Source organism: Thamnophis sirtalis, unplaced genomic scaffold, assembly GCF_051295495.1.
Source record: "Thamnophis sirtalis isolate CommonGarterSnake01/CBP01778 unplaced genomic scaffold, rThaSir2_p1.2 scaffold_8, whole genome shotgun sequence".
Taxonomy (NCBI): domain Eukaryota; kingdom Metazoa; phylum Chordata; class Lepidosauria; order Squamata; family Natricidae; genus Thamnophis; species Thamnophis sirtalis.
Window position 1 is genome coordinate 74,522,682 of NW_028261388.1, and position 16,949 is coordinate 74,539,630.

At 40.7% G+C, this 16,949-nt stretch overlaps 1 protein-coding gene and 1 long non-coding RNA gene across 2 annotated transcripts in view; one reads left to right on the forward strand and one right to left on the reverse strand.

The window, feature by feature from the left end:
- ADAMTS16 (ADAM metallopeptidase with thrombospondin type 1 motif 16) overlaps nucleotides 1-5,046 on the reverse strand; it is a 118,477-nt gene extending 113,431 nt beyond the window's left edge. Inside the window, exons 1-2 of the mRNA XM_087721921.1 lie at nucleotides 4,735-5,046; nucleotides 3,524-3,611 (exon numbers count right to left, since the gene is read on the reverse strand). Coding sequence (XP_087578047.1) covers nucleotides 3,524-3,611; nucleotides 4,735-4,794 — 148 coding nt within the window. The 5' untranslated portion in view covers nucleotides 4,795-5,046. The remainder of the gene's footprint in view (nucleotides 1-3,523; nucleotides 3,612-4,734) is intronic.
- The window catches only part of LOC148044493 (uncharacterized), a 1,189,713-nt gene that overhangs the window by 1,101,321 nt on the left and 71,443 nt on the right, over nucleotides 1-16,949 (forward strand). The window lies entirely within an intron of this gene.

A 16,949-nucleotide genomic window follows, 5' to 3' on the forward strand; every position in this document is an offset into this window, starting at 1 on the left:
TCAACCCTGAGCCGGTGAGATTTGAACCGCTGAACTGCTGATCTAGCAGTAGCCTGCAGTGCTGCATTTAACCACTGCGCCACCTTGGCTCTTGGTATGTTTGTTGCCTTGACTTGTTGATAAAACAATAACAAAGGCAGGATAAAAACCAAACCAAATCAACAAAGTATACCAGGATCTCAATGATGTGAATATGACCCATTTTGTCCTATTAGATCTCTCAGTGGTTTCTGTAATCATTGACCATGATACTTTGCCTACTGGTGTTGGAGATGCTGGCTTGTGATGGTTCCATTTGAAGGGAAAGCAACTGAACTAGTGAGCGCTAGTAGATACTACAGGCTTGGAGTGCTTCCTACTACATTTTAATATCCACATGGAACTGTAGGGGAAGCTCTTCCACCAGCTCTGGTTGAGGAATTATTGATTTGCTGATAATCCTCATTCGTGCATCATCTCCTCTAGTAATTGTGACAGCTTAACTCTGTCTAGAATCGTGGCACGACAAAACAGCGCTCCACTAAAGCGCGCCCGATTAAACCGCATCGCTGATGTCATCAGCAGGGCGACAACAGCGACCGCAGAGAAAAAAGGGCGCTTTAAAAACGCTTTGAAAGCAAGCTGATTCAAGTTAAGGTAAGGGTTAGGTTTAGGGTTAGGTTTAGGGTTAGGTTAAGGGTTAGGGTTAGGGTTAGGGTTAGGGTTAGGTTTAGGGTTAGGTTAAGGGTTAGGATTAGGTTTAGGGTTAGGTTTAGGGTTAGGTTAAGGGTTAGGTTTAGGGTTAGGTTTAGGGTTAGGTTTAGGGTTAGGTTTAGGGGGGTTAGGTTTAGGTTTAGGGGTTAATTTTAGCTTTAGCGTTCACAGCGTGCTTTTTTCGTCGCGCTGTGATGACGTCAGCTACGCGGTTTCGTCGAGCGCGCTTTAGTCGAACGCGGTTTTGTGGTGGAACAGTCTAGAATTGCAAGGACCTGGATAGGGAGAAATAAGCTCAGAATGAATCTCAAAAGATGTTGTATCTATTGATCCAGAGGCACCCCAGTTCACAACAATTAGCTCTGGATGAGATCATCCTTGAAGCAGAAAGGGAGGGGCTGCTGTGGCTATTCACACCCTGTGTGAATAAGGTTCAAGAGGGGTAAGACACATGGGCCTCAAAGTAATCCTCTCTGCGGTTAGCCTCACACTCTTGAACTCCTTGCTCTGGAGACTGGATTGCTTTATTGACCATCCACAAATTGGCAAACATAGTTCACAGATTGGGTGAACTTTTTTTTTAAGCATTGTTTCATTGTCAGATGTAATGCATACTTATACTGTGTGTTGCCAGGACTTTAACTGAGGAGGTCACTATAAAAATACAGTCAGACAACATTATAGATATTCTGTGCCATCAACAGATAAATGCTTTAGGTATTTAGGCCAGTCAGGGAAGAAGGAGATTCCACTCTTCTCTGTCTAATCTAAAAATGACTTGCTAAAGGTGGACAGAATATCTCAACACTTTTTACACCAGAGAAGGAAGACACAGATCTTCTCTTGCATGTTAAATAGAAGAAGGGCCAAGCATCACTCTCCCCTTTGGAAGTATGTTCACTCACTGGATTAATACTCCTTGGCACTTAAAAGTGGCTAGATGAGTAATCAAAACATCACTATTCCTTACTATTAATATTAACTAAGTATTCAAAAATATCAATATGTGTTATTTACCATATTTATTGTTATTTACAGTTATTATTGGGATAATTTTATTGTTGGATTTTACTTGCTTGGTTGTTTTATGATTTTAATAAAAGCTGGACTACCTGTTAACCGTGGCACGACAAAACCGTGCTCGACTAAAGCGCGCCCGATTAAACTGCGTCGCTGACGTCATCAACAGGGCGACAACAGCGAGCGTGGAGAAAGAAGGGCGCTTTAAATAGCGCTTTGAAAGCAAGCTGATTCAAGTTAAGGTAAGGGTTAGGTTTAGGGTTAGGTTTAGGGTTAGGTTTAGGGTTAGGTTAAGGGTTAGGGTTAGGATTAGGTTTAGGGTTAGGTTAAGGGTTAGTGTTAGGTTTAGGGTTAGGTTAAGGGTTAGGATTAGGTTTAGGGTTAGGTTAAGGGTTAGGTTTAGGGTTAGGTTTAGGGTTAGGTTAAGGGTTAGGTTTAGGGTTAGGTTTAGGATTAGGTTTAGGGGGGGTTAGGTTTAGGTGTTAATTTTAGGTTTAGCGTTTACAGCGTGCTTCTGTCTCCGCGCTGTTGTCACCCTGTGATGACGTCAGCTACGCGGTTTCGTCGAGCGCGCTTTAGTCGAACGCGGTTTTGTGGTGGAACCCCTGTTAACCTGGTTGTGAGAAAAAGGTGGGTATGTTTGTGTTCTTACACAGGACAGTTGCTCACTTATTCTGAAATATTTGCAAGGCAAACAGAGCGAGTCACGGATTGGCTCGGATCTTTATTAAGGTTCCTATTGCTATGTGATAAGACCTCACTGCGAGCAACAGTTATTCATTAGCTTAAATGTGTGTGGGTGTTATTTCCTCGTCCATTAAGTTATTATTGTTAGGTTTTAAGTTGCAGGGCAGCAATTCTAGACTGGAAGAAAGCCAGTAACAAATATATCAGTTTAATTTAAGAAAGTCATGTTCAATCCTTTGACACAGAGTAATGAAACACATCAAATATAGCCCACATTTCACAATTATTACCATGCCAAATATCAGCAGATAAATTCAATAATTCAGTCTTACTAATAAAACACAGAACTTGGCACCTATAAAAAGCAGCAAGATTTCTTAATAGCCTACTTGTAAGCATGTTATTTGGAATCAGTCTCTCAAAATTCAATATCATTTACTCCCATGTGGGTTTACAACTGGATAAATTAGATTTAACAGGTTAATTGTTTATGATTTAAATGTTTAGCTTATTCTTATCTGAATCCCCACAGAATGATACAGCCAACATTATGCAAGTTTAATTGACAGCTAGTCCCATTATTTTGGTGGGGCTAAATTCCAAGAAAGTGTACTTCCCTCTGTGATTTCAGTGGAATATATTTCCAAACATGCTTAAGATTAAACAATGTAAACAACCGCAGTTTTACAGTTCTCCTAGCCCTGAAACAGGAGCTTTTGGACTGCTCATAGGATCACATTAATGTACAAAATCTCAGTTACCTTCTCTGAAAGTTCATACAAAATAGTACAGCACATTAAATTTGCAGTCCTTATAACCACACTACTGAACACTATGGCATTCACTTCCAAGCAAACACGCACTGCTTTTATACTCTGGAGATGGATGCTATCAGTGAAAATATGGTGCAAACATGCATCACTTTTATACTCTGGAGATGGATGCTATCAGTGAAAATATGGTGCATTTGCAAAAGATTAAAAAAAGGAACTCAAAAGGTTGTTTTCAGGTATGGTTCACTTTACATACAGTAATGCTATTCTTTATTACATAACTTGAGCAGTTAGGAAATTATTAAAAATTCAGGTGCCCTGACAAATATCCCAAGTTCTGCTTAACTTACCATTATTATCTGTGAAGTGCAGCAACTCTGAATGCAAAGAGGATAACGGGAGATGTTGGCTTCCTTCAGCTGTTTGACCCACACATCCCTATGAAATAATAGTAATAGTAATAGTAATAGTAATAGTAATAGCAATAGCAATAGCAATAGCAATAGCAATAGCAATAGCAATAGCAATAGCAATAGCAATAGCAATAGCAATAGCAATAGCAATAATATTGAAGTTGAGTGACTGTGGAAAAAGAAATCGTTTGTTGTCCCGATTGTAATTGGAGCCCTTGGAGCAATACCTAAAGGGCTACCTAGCTATTTGGACATTTTAAATTTATCAGACTTGAACATTCTGATTCTACAAAAAACCACCCTACTTGGAACAGCTTATATCCTCCGATGTTACCTTAACAGTTCCTAGGTCCTTGGTTAGGACTGGAGCTGTTGAGCTGCCAACCAGCCCCAAAGGCTGTGAATCTCACCAAAGATTAACCATGCAATAATAATAATGATAATGATACTAATGATACTAATAATATAATACTAATACTACTACTAATACTAATACTACTACTACTACTACTAATACTAATACTAATACTACTAATAATAATACTAATAATAATACTAATAATAATACTAATAATACTAATAATAATACTAATACTACTACTAATAATAATACTACTAATAATACTAATAATACTACTAATACTACTAATACTACTACTAATACTAATGATAATACTAATGATAATACTAATAATACTACTAATAATACTACTAATAATACTACTAATAATACTAATAATAATACTAATACTACTCATACTACTAATACTACTAATACTACTCATACTACTCATACTACTCATACTACTACTACTACTACTACTACTAATAATAATAATAATAATAATAATAATAATAATAATAATAATAATAGAATACAAGAAACCAAGCAAATTTGAAAGAGAGGCAGAGACCAACAAACTTTCCCCCACCCTCATATATTTTGCAAAGGCTCAGGGAACGCAGTCCCATTTTACGAACAAGCAAAAAAACCCAAAACTTTTAACATTGTTTCAGAGAAAACCCCCGAGCCATTCGCGCTGACGTCATTAATGCGGCACCCGGTGAGGGAACCGAGTCGGGCAGGGTGCGAAAAACGCGGGGGAGGCAAAAGGCTTCAGCCCAGTTGCTCCCTGAGGCCAACGTACCTTCACCTGTATTTCCAAGAGAAGCCAAAACCACAGCCCGGCTAAGCCCTTGGAAGGCATCCTCCGGAGAAGGGATGACTGGGAAGCTGCGGGGTGAGTCGGACGGAGGGAGGCGGACTCCTGGCTGGCAAATTGAAGCGGAGCCCTCTTCCAGGGTGGCAAAGACCTGCATCTGCCAGGGGGGAGCCGTGCAGAGAGGCAGCCCTAAAGCGACTTTAGGACGGGAATGAACGGATCTCCCTCCCGGCGGAGGTTCCGCGGCGAGGAGAACGCCCAGCGGCTGTTCAAAAGTGCCTGACCCAAAGCGCGGATGGCGGGGCGGAGGGTGACGGCAGCGGGCGCGGGAGGGTTGGAGGCTCCTTGGCGCGCCAGGTGTATCTCTCTCCAGCCCGCCGCCCCATGCGAGCCTCTCTCTGCGAGGACCTCCCGCCTGCCGCCCGGGTGAGGGGAACCAGCCGGCTCCACGCTGAATGACAGCCACTTCGGCCCCGCCCCTCCCGCACCTGCCGCGGCCGCGCTCGGATGGAGAGGTGGGAAGTGGGCGGAGCTTTGCCGCTACGAGGCCCTACCTGAATTCGCCAGGAAGAAACTGAGCTCAATTATTATTGACAATAATTAAACTTCTGTGCTGTCAACGACGGGGGTCTTTATCTTATCAACCGTCAGGATGAGACTTTGAAAAGCTTCAAGAGACCCTCAGTTAAAACGAAGGGCAAGGACCACCCTTCAAAAAAAGGGGGGGGGAATTACTTCACCCTGATTTGCTTTCTTCTGCGCTAGTTTTATTAAACAGGGTAATTTTTAAAGCGTGCATTTCCTCCCAGCACTCCATAGCAATAGCAATAGCAGTTAGACTTACATACCGCTTCATAGGGCTTTCAGCATAGTTGTAACAACTGGAGAGATGATAAGCTGGAGTTTTTATTTCATGGCTTAAGAAAGAAAGGATGATACCTCAAACTAACATGTTTAAGTGCCTTCAAGTATTTCATTGGATACTCCAGAAATGAACTCAGAATAAAAATATTCATTAAAGCCAATGGAAGAAGATAAAAAGATCTGGCTTTTCTTTTACTATAAAACACATCTCCTGAAGGGGCTATGCATACATGGGGCTATGATAGCAATAGCAATAGCAATAGCAATAACAATAGCAGTTAGACTTATATACCACTTCATAGGGCTTTCAGCCCTCTAAGCGGTTTACAGAGTCAGCATATTGCCCCCAACAATCTGGGTCCTCATTTCACCCACCTTGGAAGGATGGAAGGCTGAGTCGACCTTGAGCCGGTGAGATTTGAACCGCTGAACTGCATTTAGCAATCAGCTGAAGTGGCCTGCAGTACTGCACTCTAACCACTGCGCCACCTCGGCTCCATACCCCATTACACATTTACATTCAGGGACGGCAGAGCTGAAATCTATGAATCTGCCACCTTTTGGGGGATGGGGGTTTCCAGGTGTATATACTTGTCCTTTCCAAAGGATAGAAGACATTTGCCCTCTGCACCTGCTCGAAAGCTCGTGCGGGGCCCACCGTCCGGCTAACTCGCCTTTGTCCTGCTGAGCCAAAGAGGCAGGACAAAGGCGGACCGGAGAGAGGAGTTTCAGGACCCTGGGGCTCTCGCTACCCACTCCAGCCCTTGCTTTCGAGGAGGACTGCCCCGCAAGAGCTTTCGAGCAGGTGCAGAGGGCAAATGTCTTCTATCCTTTGGAAAGGACAAGTATATACACCTGGAAACCCCCATCCCCCAAAAGGTGGCAGATTCATAGATTTCAGCTCTGCCATCCCTGAATGTAAATGTGTAATGGGGTATGGAGTGCTGGGAGGAAATGCGCGCTTTAAAAATTACCCTGTTTAAAAATATTAATAAAACTAGCGCAGTAGAAAGCAAATCAGGGTGAAGTAATTCCTTTTTTTTTTGAAGGGAGGTCCTTGCACTTCGTTTTAACTGAGAATCTCTTGAAGCTTTTCAAAATCTCATCCTGATGGTGGCTTGAGCCAGAGAGATTTGAACCGCTGAACTGCAGATCACAGTCAGCTAAAGTGGCCTGCAGTACTGCACCCTAACCACTGCGCCACCTCAGCTCATTGGCTTGTTCTTGCTCATTCTTTTAAATATGGCTGATGGGTGGACTATTAATAGGCACTGGAAGGTAGACTCCCTGCTACTTCAGCCATCTCCCTAGCTCTAGCATTGTAATTTGTCTTTTCCACCACTTCTGCTGCCAGAATAGCATTCAGCAGCAACACTCATTTAAAAAAAAAAGGATTTTGAAAAGTGGGACTGTTTCAGGGGTGGGTTCCTGCCAGTTCTAACCTCTTCTATAGAAGAGGTTCCACACATCTACAGTGCCGTTTAGAACCGGTTCCAGCTCCCTCTCTCCCCCCGCCCGTCCTCACATGATCAAGATGAAGAGCAAGAGGAGGAATTCTGGGAGTTGAGGTCCACAAGTCTTAAAGCTGTCAAGTTTGAACACCCCTGGGTTTTTTTTTCTAAAGGTTTAGGAGTGCAAGGGTCTTGTAACTTGACAGCTTTAAGACTTGCACACTTCAATGCCAGAGTTCCTGAGCCAACATGGCTGGAGGACGAATTCTGGGAGTTGAAGTCCACAAGTCTTAAAGCTGTCAAGTTTGAACACCCTTGGTTTTTTTTTTCTAAAGGGTTAGGGGTGCAAGGGTCTTGTAACTTGACAGCTTTAAGACTTGCGTGCTTCAAATGCCAGAGTTTCTGAGCCAACATTTTGGTTGCTAAGCAAGAGCGTTGTTAAGTGAGTTTCACCACATTTTACAAGTTGGCCACGCCCACCCAGTCACATGACTGGCAAGCCACTCCCACCCGGTCACATGGCTGGCAAGCCACTCCCACAAAGCAGGCCACACCTACAGAAGAAGTTCTAAAAAGTTTTGAAACCCACCACTGGACTGTTTGCATTATTCTTGTATTATTCTATAACCCGTATGCTGTTTCACAGAAGCATTTAACAAATGTGAAGAGATGATCCATAGAAAGAATAAACCCCACAGACTGGGCCTGAAAAGGGTCTGTGCTGCAGTTGAAAGTAGCCATAGAAGTTTCACATAGAATTAGGCAAGAGGATCATCTGTGGGCTGGATATGAGGCAAGGACTACATCATGAACACATATCCTTAAAGAATGGTTAGCAACACACGTTTGTGCCACAGTGAGGGCACATGTGGACAAGCCATTTTCAAGATTTGTTATGAGTCACCATTCTCTCTGGCCATTGGTGCTTATTCATTTGAAAAGACACTTCTAAAAATGGCCCCGAAGTTACAGGCATCAAAATTATTTCAACACACACTTATGTTGAAATAATCATCAGTTCTTCAACAGAGAATGTAGAGATCCTTGTCTGCATGCAGGCTGTGGCTCTGCAACTAGAAGTTGTAGACCTGTGGACTAATGTAGCAAAATAACAGAAGATAATCTTTCTGTGAATTTATCTTTCTTCCTATAACCAGACACTTGGAATTATTGACAACAATATTTCTGCCTTTGTCCCAGTTTATTCACGAAGAGGTCTCTATAAATGGCCATGCAGGATCTTCTGTAAATCTGAAGTCTCCAGATTTGGATAGTACCTTTCCCATACACTAATGCTTGCAGTGCATTGGGACAAGAAGGAGAAATTATACAAGAAAGTGCATTAAACTAATTGGAAAGGAATTCTCCAATGCTTTGCAATGGGATTTGGGGGTCGGTCTGATTTAGTATGAGCTAGATTTAAGAATTTATTATGATGGCAGCTGGAAATGGATTGTGTCTAGCTATTCCAATTGTCCTGTCCCACTTCAAAGCCTTTAGTGAGGCTTATTTCCAAATGCACATTAAAGAATCAGTGTAACACTCATGTGCAACATTTGTTGCAGTGAATGGCAGTATCTCTTTGGGCCTTTTTTTGACTCCTGTTTTATTTTTCTTTTAAAAAACGTTTTTGAGAATTAAAAAAAAAAATCCTTGTTCATCCACCTATTACTTCTCTAGACAATAGTAAAAAAAATATGTTTAGATATAAGATAATCATTGATGCTAACTTGCTACGTACTATGAAATTCCCTATTTGCTAGCTGACTAAACCAAAAACATGAGAATAAAAATATTGGCATGCTGTAATGCATGACATAGTTTTCAGTACTGTGACAAATTACATGGTATTTGGCTGCTTGTAGGAGCGAGAGCTCACCCAGAAGAGGGAGCTGGGAACTGTACAGACCATATAGTTGAGTCAGCATTAGATTTGCTCTTCAGTAGTCTCTCTTCCCCAAACTCACACTAAAAGCATTTAAGATGGAGCATAACTCCTATTTATTATTACAGTTACAGAACAATTTATATTCTCTATGCCTTCAGTGGAGGGAAGAGGCAAACAAAATTAATCCAAATGGTCATATAACATCTACAGAGGTGGGTTCCTACCAGTTCGGACCTATTCAGTAGAACCGGTTCGTCAAATCTACCGAACCGGTTAGAAGAGGTTCCACCAGTGGACCCGGAAAGCAGGCCACACCTACAGAAGAGGTTCCCAAATTTTTTGAAACCCACTACTGTTGGGTGTGTAATGTCCCACAGTTATCTACGCATTAATAATGATCTAGTAATATTTCCTTATACATTTTAGGGACCTTTCCTTACATAATTGGTGTTTTCTTTCATACTTTTGGATTTCTAATTTCTGTTTCCGATAGTTGGCAATTGCTAAAACCAATCCCACGTGAAAAAGTATTCAAAGCCTTCTTGATTTTAATTGTCAATTTATTTATTCCTGCACATTGTAACATTTATTCATTTACATATCTCTGTTTTTCCACTATTGTGAAAACACAATTCCAGCAGCTGCTAACATGTGTAAAATTAAGTATATATTATACTCCCTTTCAAATAGCCAATAAAATATTTCTGGTTTTAATTCCATATCTTGCTTCACGATTGCTTCTAACCACTAACTTCTGAATAGCCACTTGGACCGACCTAAGTACTTATTCATAATTTCATATCCGGTCACATGGGCGGCAAGCCACTCCCATCCAGTCACATGGGCAACAAGTCACTCCCATCCGGTCACATGGGTGGTAAGCCACTCCCACAAAGGAGGCCACACCCACAGAGTAGGTTCCAACAATTTTTAAAACCCACCACTGAACATCTAATTGATTGGGAGCCCCCAGAATTGGTTAGATGATGGGCAGTTATATAAATGTTTTAACTAACTAAATAAATAAACTCTAAGGCTGGAAACCAAATAAAGACCAGGAAAACATTATCCTTCTCCAGGTTATATGTCAACTCTTCTACTGAAATTTGCACCAAGGAGGATCTTTAATACTTCAAACTTAATTTAAGGTTGGAGAGTTTGGCAAGTTTAATAAGACTATCTAATGATATCTCATGATATTCAGAAAGTAAATGTTCAGTGAAAATTAATATTTCAGACTGATTTTAGTGGTCTACCTGATGGATGAAAGAACCATGAGATTATGAGGAAGAATTAATATAATGAAAATGAATAAGGCTTCAAAATTGATACATTATTTTGAGAACTGTTCCAGTGTTGGTTTCCCTTAAATATTTCAAGTAAATTGACAAACTGTTGATGAGATGTTAGTTTCTTGATTTTAAAGTATATCATTGTACAAGGCTATTAACTTCAATAACATAGTAGAATAAAAATGATATTAAATATATACCACTGTGGGACTAACTTAAGAATTACATTTGACATTCTTGAAATGCAGGTTCCAATGTTAATAAGAACTCTAGAGATCTTCCAATCTTTAAGGCAGTTTGACATACAGTATTTGAGCTTTATTGGAAAACAAATTAAAATTTGATATTAATTATTATGAGAAAATGGCACACGGGAATAATTTAAAAATATAAGTAAATAACTTACTTTACTTCTATTTTACTTCCATTTTGTTTGTTGAAAAACCAACAAAAATTAAACATGAAATGAAAATGAGATGGTTACTCTTAATTAATAAGTACTGGGAATGAAAATCTGTGAAAAATATTAAAAATAATATAACTCCCCCCAAATAGCTGAATAGGTATATATCAAATGAAATATTTGTTTGGCCCAGATGCTATTGCAGAATCTGAAACTCTGGTACCTTTGAATGTATTACAAAAAGTTTTTGTAGGAGCTAAATTTACAATTCAGTACTATCTCTCTCTCTCTCTGGATAATATGCAAGGAATTTAGAACAGCAAATTGTTATAATCTATATAACAATGGCGATGTTCTCAAATTTTAAGGAACATTAAATACATTTTTGAGGATTTAAAAATTAGGTTAATCAAATAAACAAAAACTTGTTTGAGTATATTGCAGATATTTAAAAATGGTTGAATCTTTCCTACAGTATGCTTGAGTTGTAACAAATCTGAAGGGACGTTAATGTATATGCCTAATTTACTTCTATTGGCAATTCTTTTATGCAGAGGTGGGTTCCTACCAGTTCGCACCTATTCGGTAGAACCGGTTCGTCAAATCTACCGAACCGGTTAGAAGAGGTTCCACCAGTGGATCCGGAAAGCAGGCCACACCTACAGAAGAGGTTCCAAAAATTGTTGAAACCCACCACTGGTCCTTGGATATGATTATTCTACATTATCATGCTCATATTTATAAAACTCAGTGCCTCTGTGAAAGGTAAGGATGACTACTGCATTTGTGGTGCAATCAGAACATTGCGTGTGTTGAAGTTGTTTTAACGCAAACCAAAGGTGCCTTTTAAAAAACAAGTTTACATCATATTCTTATGCATGCCAGTGCTGTGTGTGAGATAATTTAAGGTGGTTCTGACAAGTGTCGTCGGCATCTTCATATCCGGTCACATGGACGGCAAGCCACTCCCATCCGGTCACATGGGTGGCAAGCCACTCCCACAAAGGAGGCCACACCCACAGAGTGGGTTCGAACAATTTTTGAAACCCACCACTGCTTTTATGGTTAGTTTTTATTACAGCAGTATTCTTGGGAGGAATGCAAAATTTAAAACATTAATGTAGTGTTAAATTCCTCAAATCTGAATGTCAACGAAACACTTTGGATATATCAATGGATCCCTTCAGGTTTAATCAGCTTCTTTACGTTAGACACTGTTATTGTGGGGATGAAGAAAATGTGCCTTTTCTATTATAGCGGCTGCTCTGTAGAACAACATCCTCTTCAAAGATATAGTTCTTGTCCTAATGATGTTTAGATAATTGTTGAGAACTTGGCTGTTCTCCCAGATTTTGAAAGATGGTTGACTTTTCTCTATTATAGAAAATCCCTTCCTTCCTTCCTTCCCTCCATTTATCCATCTCTCGCTCTCCAGTGTTATCTGTTTTTTTTAAATTGTTTCTTCCTTTTTTTGTGTCGGTTCCTCAATTTTATTCTCATTTAAAAGTTTTTACTGTTTGGCTTTTTCCTTTCCTTTCCTTTTTTCTTTTTTTAAATTGAGTTTTGTATGGTTAAAATGAAATGCACCCTTTCTGTATTATTTGTTATTATTTGTATCGTTGAAGAAATGTAGCAATAATTATAATTTAAAAAAGCATTACGCAATTTTGAGGGGAATCAGAAAGAACACTTGGAATGTTGAGATCTTCTCTGACAAAATGGCTGACTTAAAATTTTTGGACCCCCAAAAATTTAGACCCCTTACATGAAAGGAAAGGGTTCTAGTTTTCTTTGCTGCCATCTAGTGGTTTCTCTTAGAAAGCCAATTTTGTATAGTCATTAAGGCATCAGGCTAAAAACCAGATGGCTATGAGTTTATTTATTAATTAATTAGACTTATATACCGCTTCATAGGGCTTTCAGCCCTCTCTAAGCGGTTTACAAATTTTTTAGCAAATTGAGTCAGCAACTTGCCCCCACAGTCTGGGTCCTCATTTCACCCACCTTGGAAGGATGGAAGGCTGAGTCGACCTTGAGCCGGTGAGATTTGAACCGCTGAACTGCAGATCACAGTCAGCTGAAGTGGCCTGCAGTACTGCACCCTAACCACTGCGCCACCTTGGCTCTAGTCCTGCCTTAAACACAAAGCCAGCAGAATGACCTTGGACCTGTCACTGTCTCTCAGTCCTAAGAAGAAGACTCAGTGTCTGATAATTGGACACAATTGAACACAAGGGTGGAAAAGTAATCTCTTAATATCATAAAGGTTCTTCATTACAAATGCATTCTGGATAAAAAAATTAATCCTACTGATTGGATTGCAAAACTGGGTGAGAATTTCTCTTTCTCAAGAACTGCTAAGGAATAAAACTGCATCTTATAAACCAGTAGCTTCATTTCTCCCATTGCATATTGCTGTTCGTAATCCTCTAACATTATTATATTAGTTACCTGGAAAATACCCAGAGATAGAGAAGACGTATAGCATTTGTTATTACATGCTGGTTAGAGAAGTGTGAGATTTCCAGATGTATAAATGGCTCAGAATGTGGGCTTGGGAAAGTGTAAGTTGCTTGCGGCTAGAGGTATCACGGGTAGTAATCTTTCATAAGACTATTTCCGCCACTGAGGTGGCGCAGTGGTTAAATGCAGCACTGCAGGCTACTTCAGCTGACTGCAGTTCTGCAGTTCGGCTGTTCAAATCTCACCGGCTCAGGGTTGATTCAGCCTTCCATCCTTCCGAGGTGGGTAAAATGAGGACCCGGATTGTTGTTGGGGGCAATATGCTGACTCTGTAAATCGCTTAGAGAGGGCTGAAAGCCCTATGAAGTGGTATATAAGTCTAACTGCTATTGCTATTTTATAGTTAATAACCTTGACTATATTTTGAAATAAAGCTAATCTGATTTTTTTAAAAGGGTTTCACACTTCATGTAAGCATAGCAGCTCTCAGTTATTCAGTAAAGCATATTCACTTTTTTTCTGACTTCAGTGCCTGAAGAGGGTTGTTTAGAAAAAAACAATTTGAAGAGGAACAGTCACCAGTATTAAAAACCACACAGCTATGCACAAATGTGTAGAACCGATGTGCCAATTTCCGATCTCAGTTTACCCATTTGCTCCACTGAACTCATCTTGCAGCTGCTTCATTTCTCAGATGTGGAAACACCCCCTCCCCCCGCCACACACACACACACACACACACACACACACACACAATTCCTTGTGAGTGGACAAACTTATTCTTAGATAAGAAACAAGCTACACCAATATCAGCCAACATCAGCAAAACAGATCACTATCTCCCAGGATTTCTGCAAAGGCCAGGTGTAACAAACTGGTTGTGATATCCATGGGAACTTTAGAAGCTTATCATTATGTGAAACTGATCCCACCACTCCCAGCTCTCTGTGTGGTCTTACACTTAAATCAGGGGCTGAAGACAGGGAGTTCCCCATTTATCTTTATGGAAAGTCTGTACATTAGGTAATATCTGCAACTGATATATGATTCCTCAGACAGCCTGCTCTGTGGAGGGAATTGTTCAGTATTGGTAAACTGAATTCAAAAGAGAAAATTCCTTTTCTTTTATTTCCTATTCCCCACGGAAGGAAAAGCTACCACCATTTCTCCTAGAGTTAGTTTTATTGCTAGAAGGAGACTAGACTTGTACCCCCTGCCATGTTACAATGTAATGCAAGTCCCCCAACTTGATGTCGTCCAGATGTGTTATAACTCTACAAATTCCCTTTGACTATCCTGCTTTTGTGGCATGTGGGCATGGCTGCCTTTGTCCTTCTCAGCAAGTCTAAAATAACATGTAAAGCCACAGTGTTCCAGTGTCGGAGGGAAACTTTATTGATGTGGAACTTTTGGCTTGACTGATGGTGTGATAGCACTTGTGTTATGCATTGTGTTATGGTAATTCCTGAGGTTACATTTGGAAACCCAGCAGTATGTCAGTGGGAGTATGCATAGCCACGAAAAGCTTTACTTGAGTAATGCTTCCCTACTCACATGGTTAGGTACATTATAAGCCAGCTTTATATAAAGATAGCTGTTGTGGCCCAGCAGGAGCCGTTGGAGCTGCCACCAGACTCCGACAGCGAGGGGCCCTATGAGTCGGCCCTGGAGGATGTGGAGGACCCTGGAAATGGTTCCAACTCCGAGCAGGGCACAGAGAGACTGGTTGGCCACCAGGTGGCGCCTGAGCCTTGGATCAGTGGGGAGGAGACAAGGGAGAGTGATCCAGAAACCAACAGTGAGTTGTTCCTAGATGCACACCATCGAAGAGCTACTCAGGCGTCAAGAACAATTACGTAATTACAGGAGGTAATTACGCTCAGCTGATGGTCATTAGGCTCCTCTCCAGACTATAAAAAAGACTGCTTGTGCCACGCCCTTCTTGCAGAAGTCAACGCTTTGACTAAAGAGAAACTAATTTGGCAGGCTGGATTGTTTGAATTGCTGCTAAGGTTTGTCGGACTTGCTGCCAAGGTCCTTATCTGTTTGTTTACTTGGCTTTCAGCCACCAAGATTCTGGTCTTGTTATTAAAGGACATTCCATTTAAGCTTGTCTCGGCTTTCGTTACTGGATGGAGGAGGGGGTCAGAACAGATAGCTATGCCTAAACTGAGTGAAATAAACAGCTTTCCAGCCAAGACAATTTTATGGCCATGTACTCTTACAAATTGATCCATGTTTAGAGAGGGTGCTATGTGTCTTTTCTTGCCCAATCTTGGGCAATCCAGCAGGCTTCAAGTGAGATTCCTGTGCGTTCCCACTATGTACCAGCAATGCTGCAATGCATCTGATTTGTTCCCAGCATGGCTGCTTTTAATGTAGGTTTCCAACAAATTGTTTAACCCTCTATAAGCAACCTAGAGTAGCTGGTTTGTGAGCAGCCAATGAGAAGGAAGTTAGATGTTTCTGCATTTTTCCATGAACAATATAGTAAATACTGAATCCCTTTTGTGAGATAAGGAGCTGTATGAATCATTTAAATACCAATAAATAAATTAGTGCTATATATTTGGTTTTCCCAGTTGCAATGTATGGCTGTGAAAGTTAGACCATAAGAAAGGCTGAGCGCCAAAGAATTGAGGCCCTTGAACTATGGTGCTCGAGAAGACTCCTGCGAGTCCCTTGGACTGCAAGGCAATCAAACCGGTCAGTCTAGAGGAGATCAAACCTGATTGCTCTTTAGAAGACCAGATCCTGAAGATGTAACTCAAATACTTTGGCCATCAAATGAGAAGGAAGGACTCTCTGGAGAAGGGGTTAATGCTGGGAAAGATTGAGGGCAAAAGAAGAAGGAGGTGACAGAGAATGAGGTGGCTGGATGGAGTCACCGAAGCAGTAGGCGTGAGCTTCAATGGACTCCAAAGGATGGTAGAGGACAGGAAGGCCTGGAGGAACATTGTCCATGCGGTCGCGATGGGTCAGACATGACTTCACAACTGAGAACAGTAACAATAACAAATATATTTGGATCTTTAAACAAAGTACTTACATTCCTCCTCCCATTAAAAGAAATCTGATGAGTGTTTAGTTTTTGCTACTTTGACAAAGGTGACAAAGCAGTTAATAGCAATAGCAGTTAGACTTATATACCGCTTTATAGGGCTTTCAGCCCTCTCTAAGCGGTTTACAGAGTCAGCATATCGCCCCCCACAGTCTGGGTCCTCATTTCACCCACCTCGGAAGGATGGAAGGCTGAGTCAACCTTGAGCCGGTGAGATTAGAACCGTTGAACTGCAGATAACAGTCAGCTGTAGTGGCCTTCAGTACTGCACCCTAACCACTGCGCCACCTCGGCTCTTCAGTTAAGAGCCATCTAATGAAGATGCATTGTTTGAAAGAAAACACCCAGCCCCATCTTGCCTCTGTTCAAGGTAGAACACGCTGAAAAACACCCTGTTTTGTACCCAATAACCATATCTAGTTGTTGACAATAATACAACAAAAAATCTTTCCCCATTGATAACAAGTCAATTTACAGGTTACATGTTAGGGTTCCTCTTTTTAAAAACTCTTTATCAATCAGCATCACGATTATTGCCTTATTTTTTTTATCTTAGCAACTTACATATGGACTGGAGGCATAAGGTACTATTATGATGATTCCTCAGGAGAATGAATATTTCTGACAATATTTACTGTGCAGTCTTTCCCAGGCTTGTTTCTCTTGGAGAAATTAACTGTGGCTTAAGACAGCAAAACTGATTAGAGCTGTGGTTTGTCAGAGTAAGGTTTATGATCTTCTTCTGACTTATTTTCTCTACTAAAATTTCTATCAGATT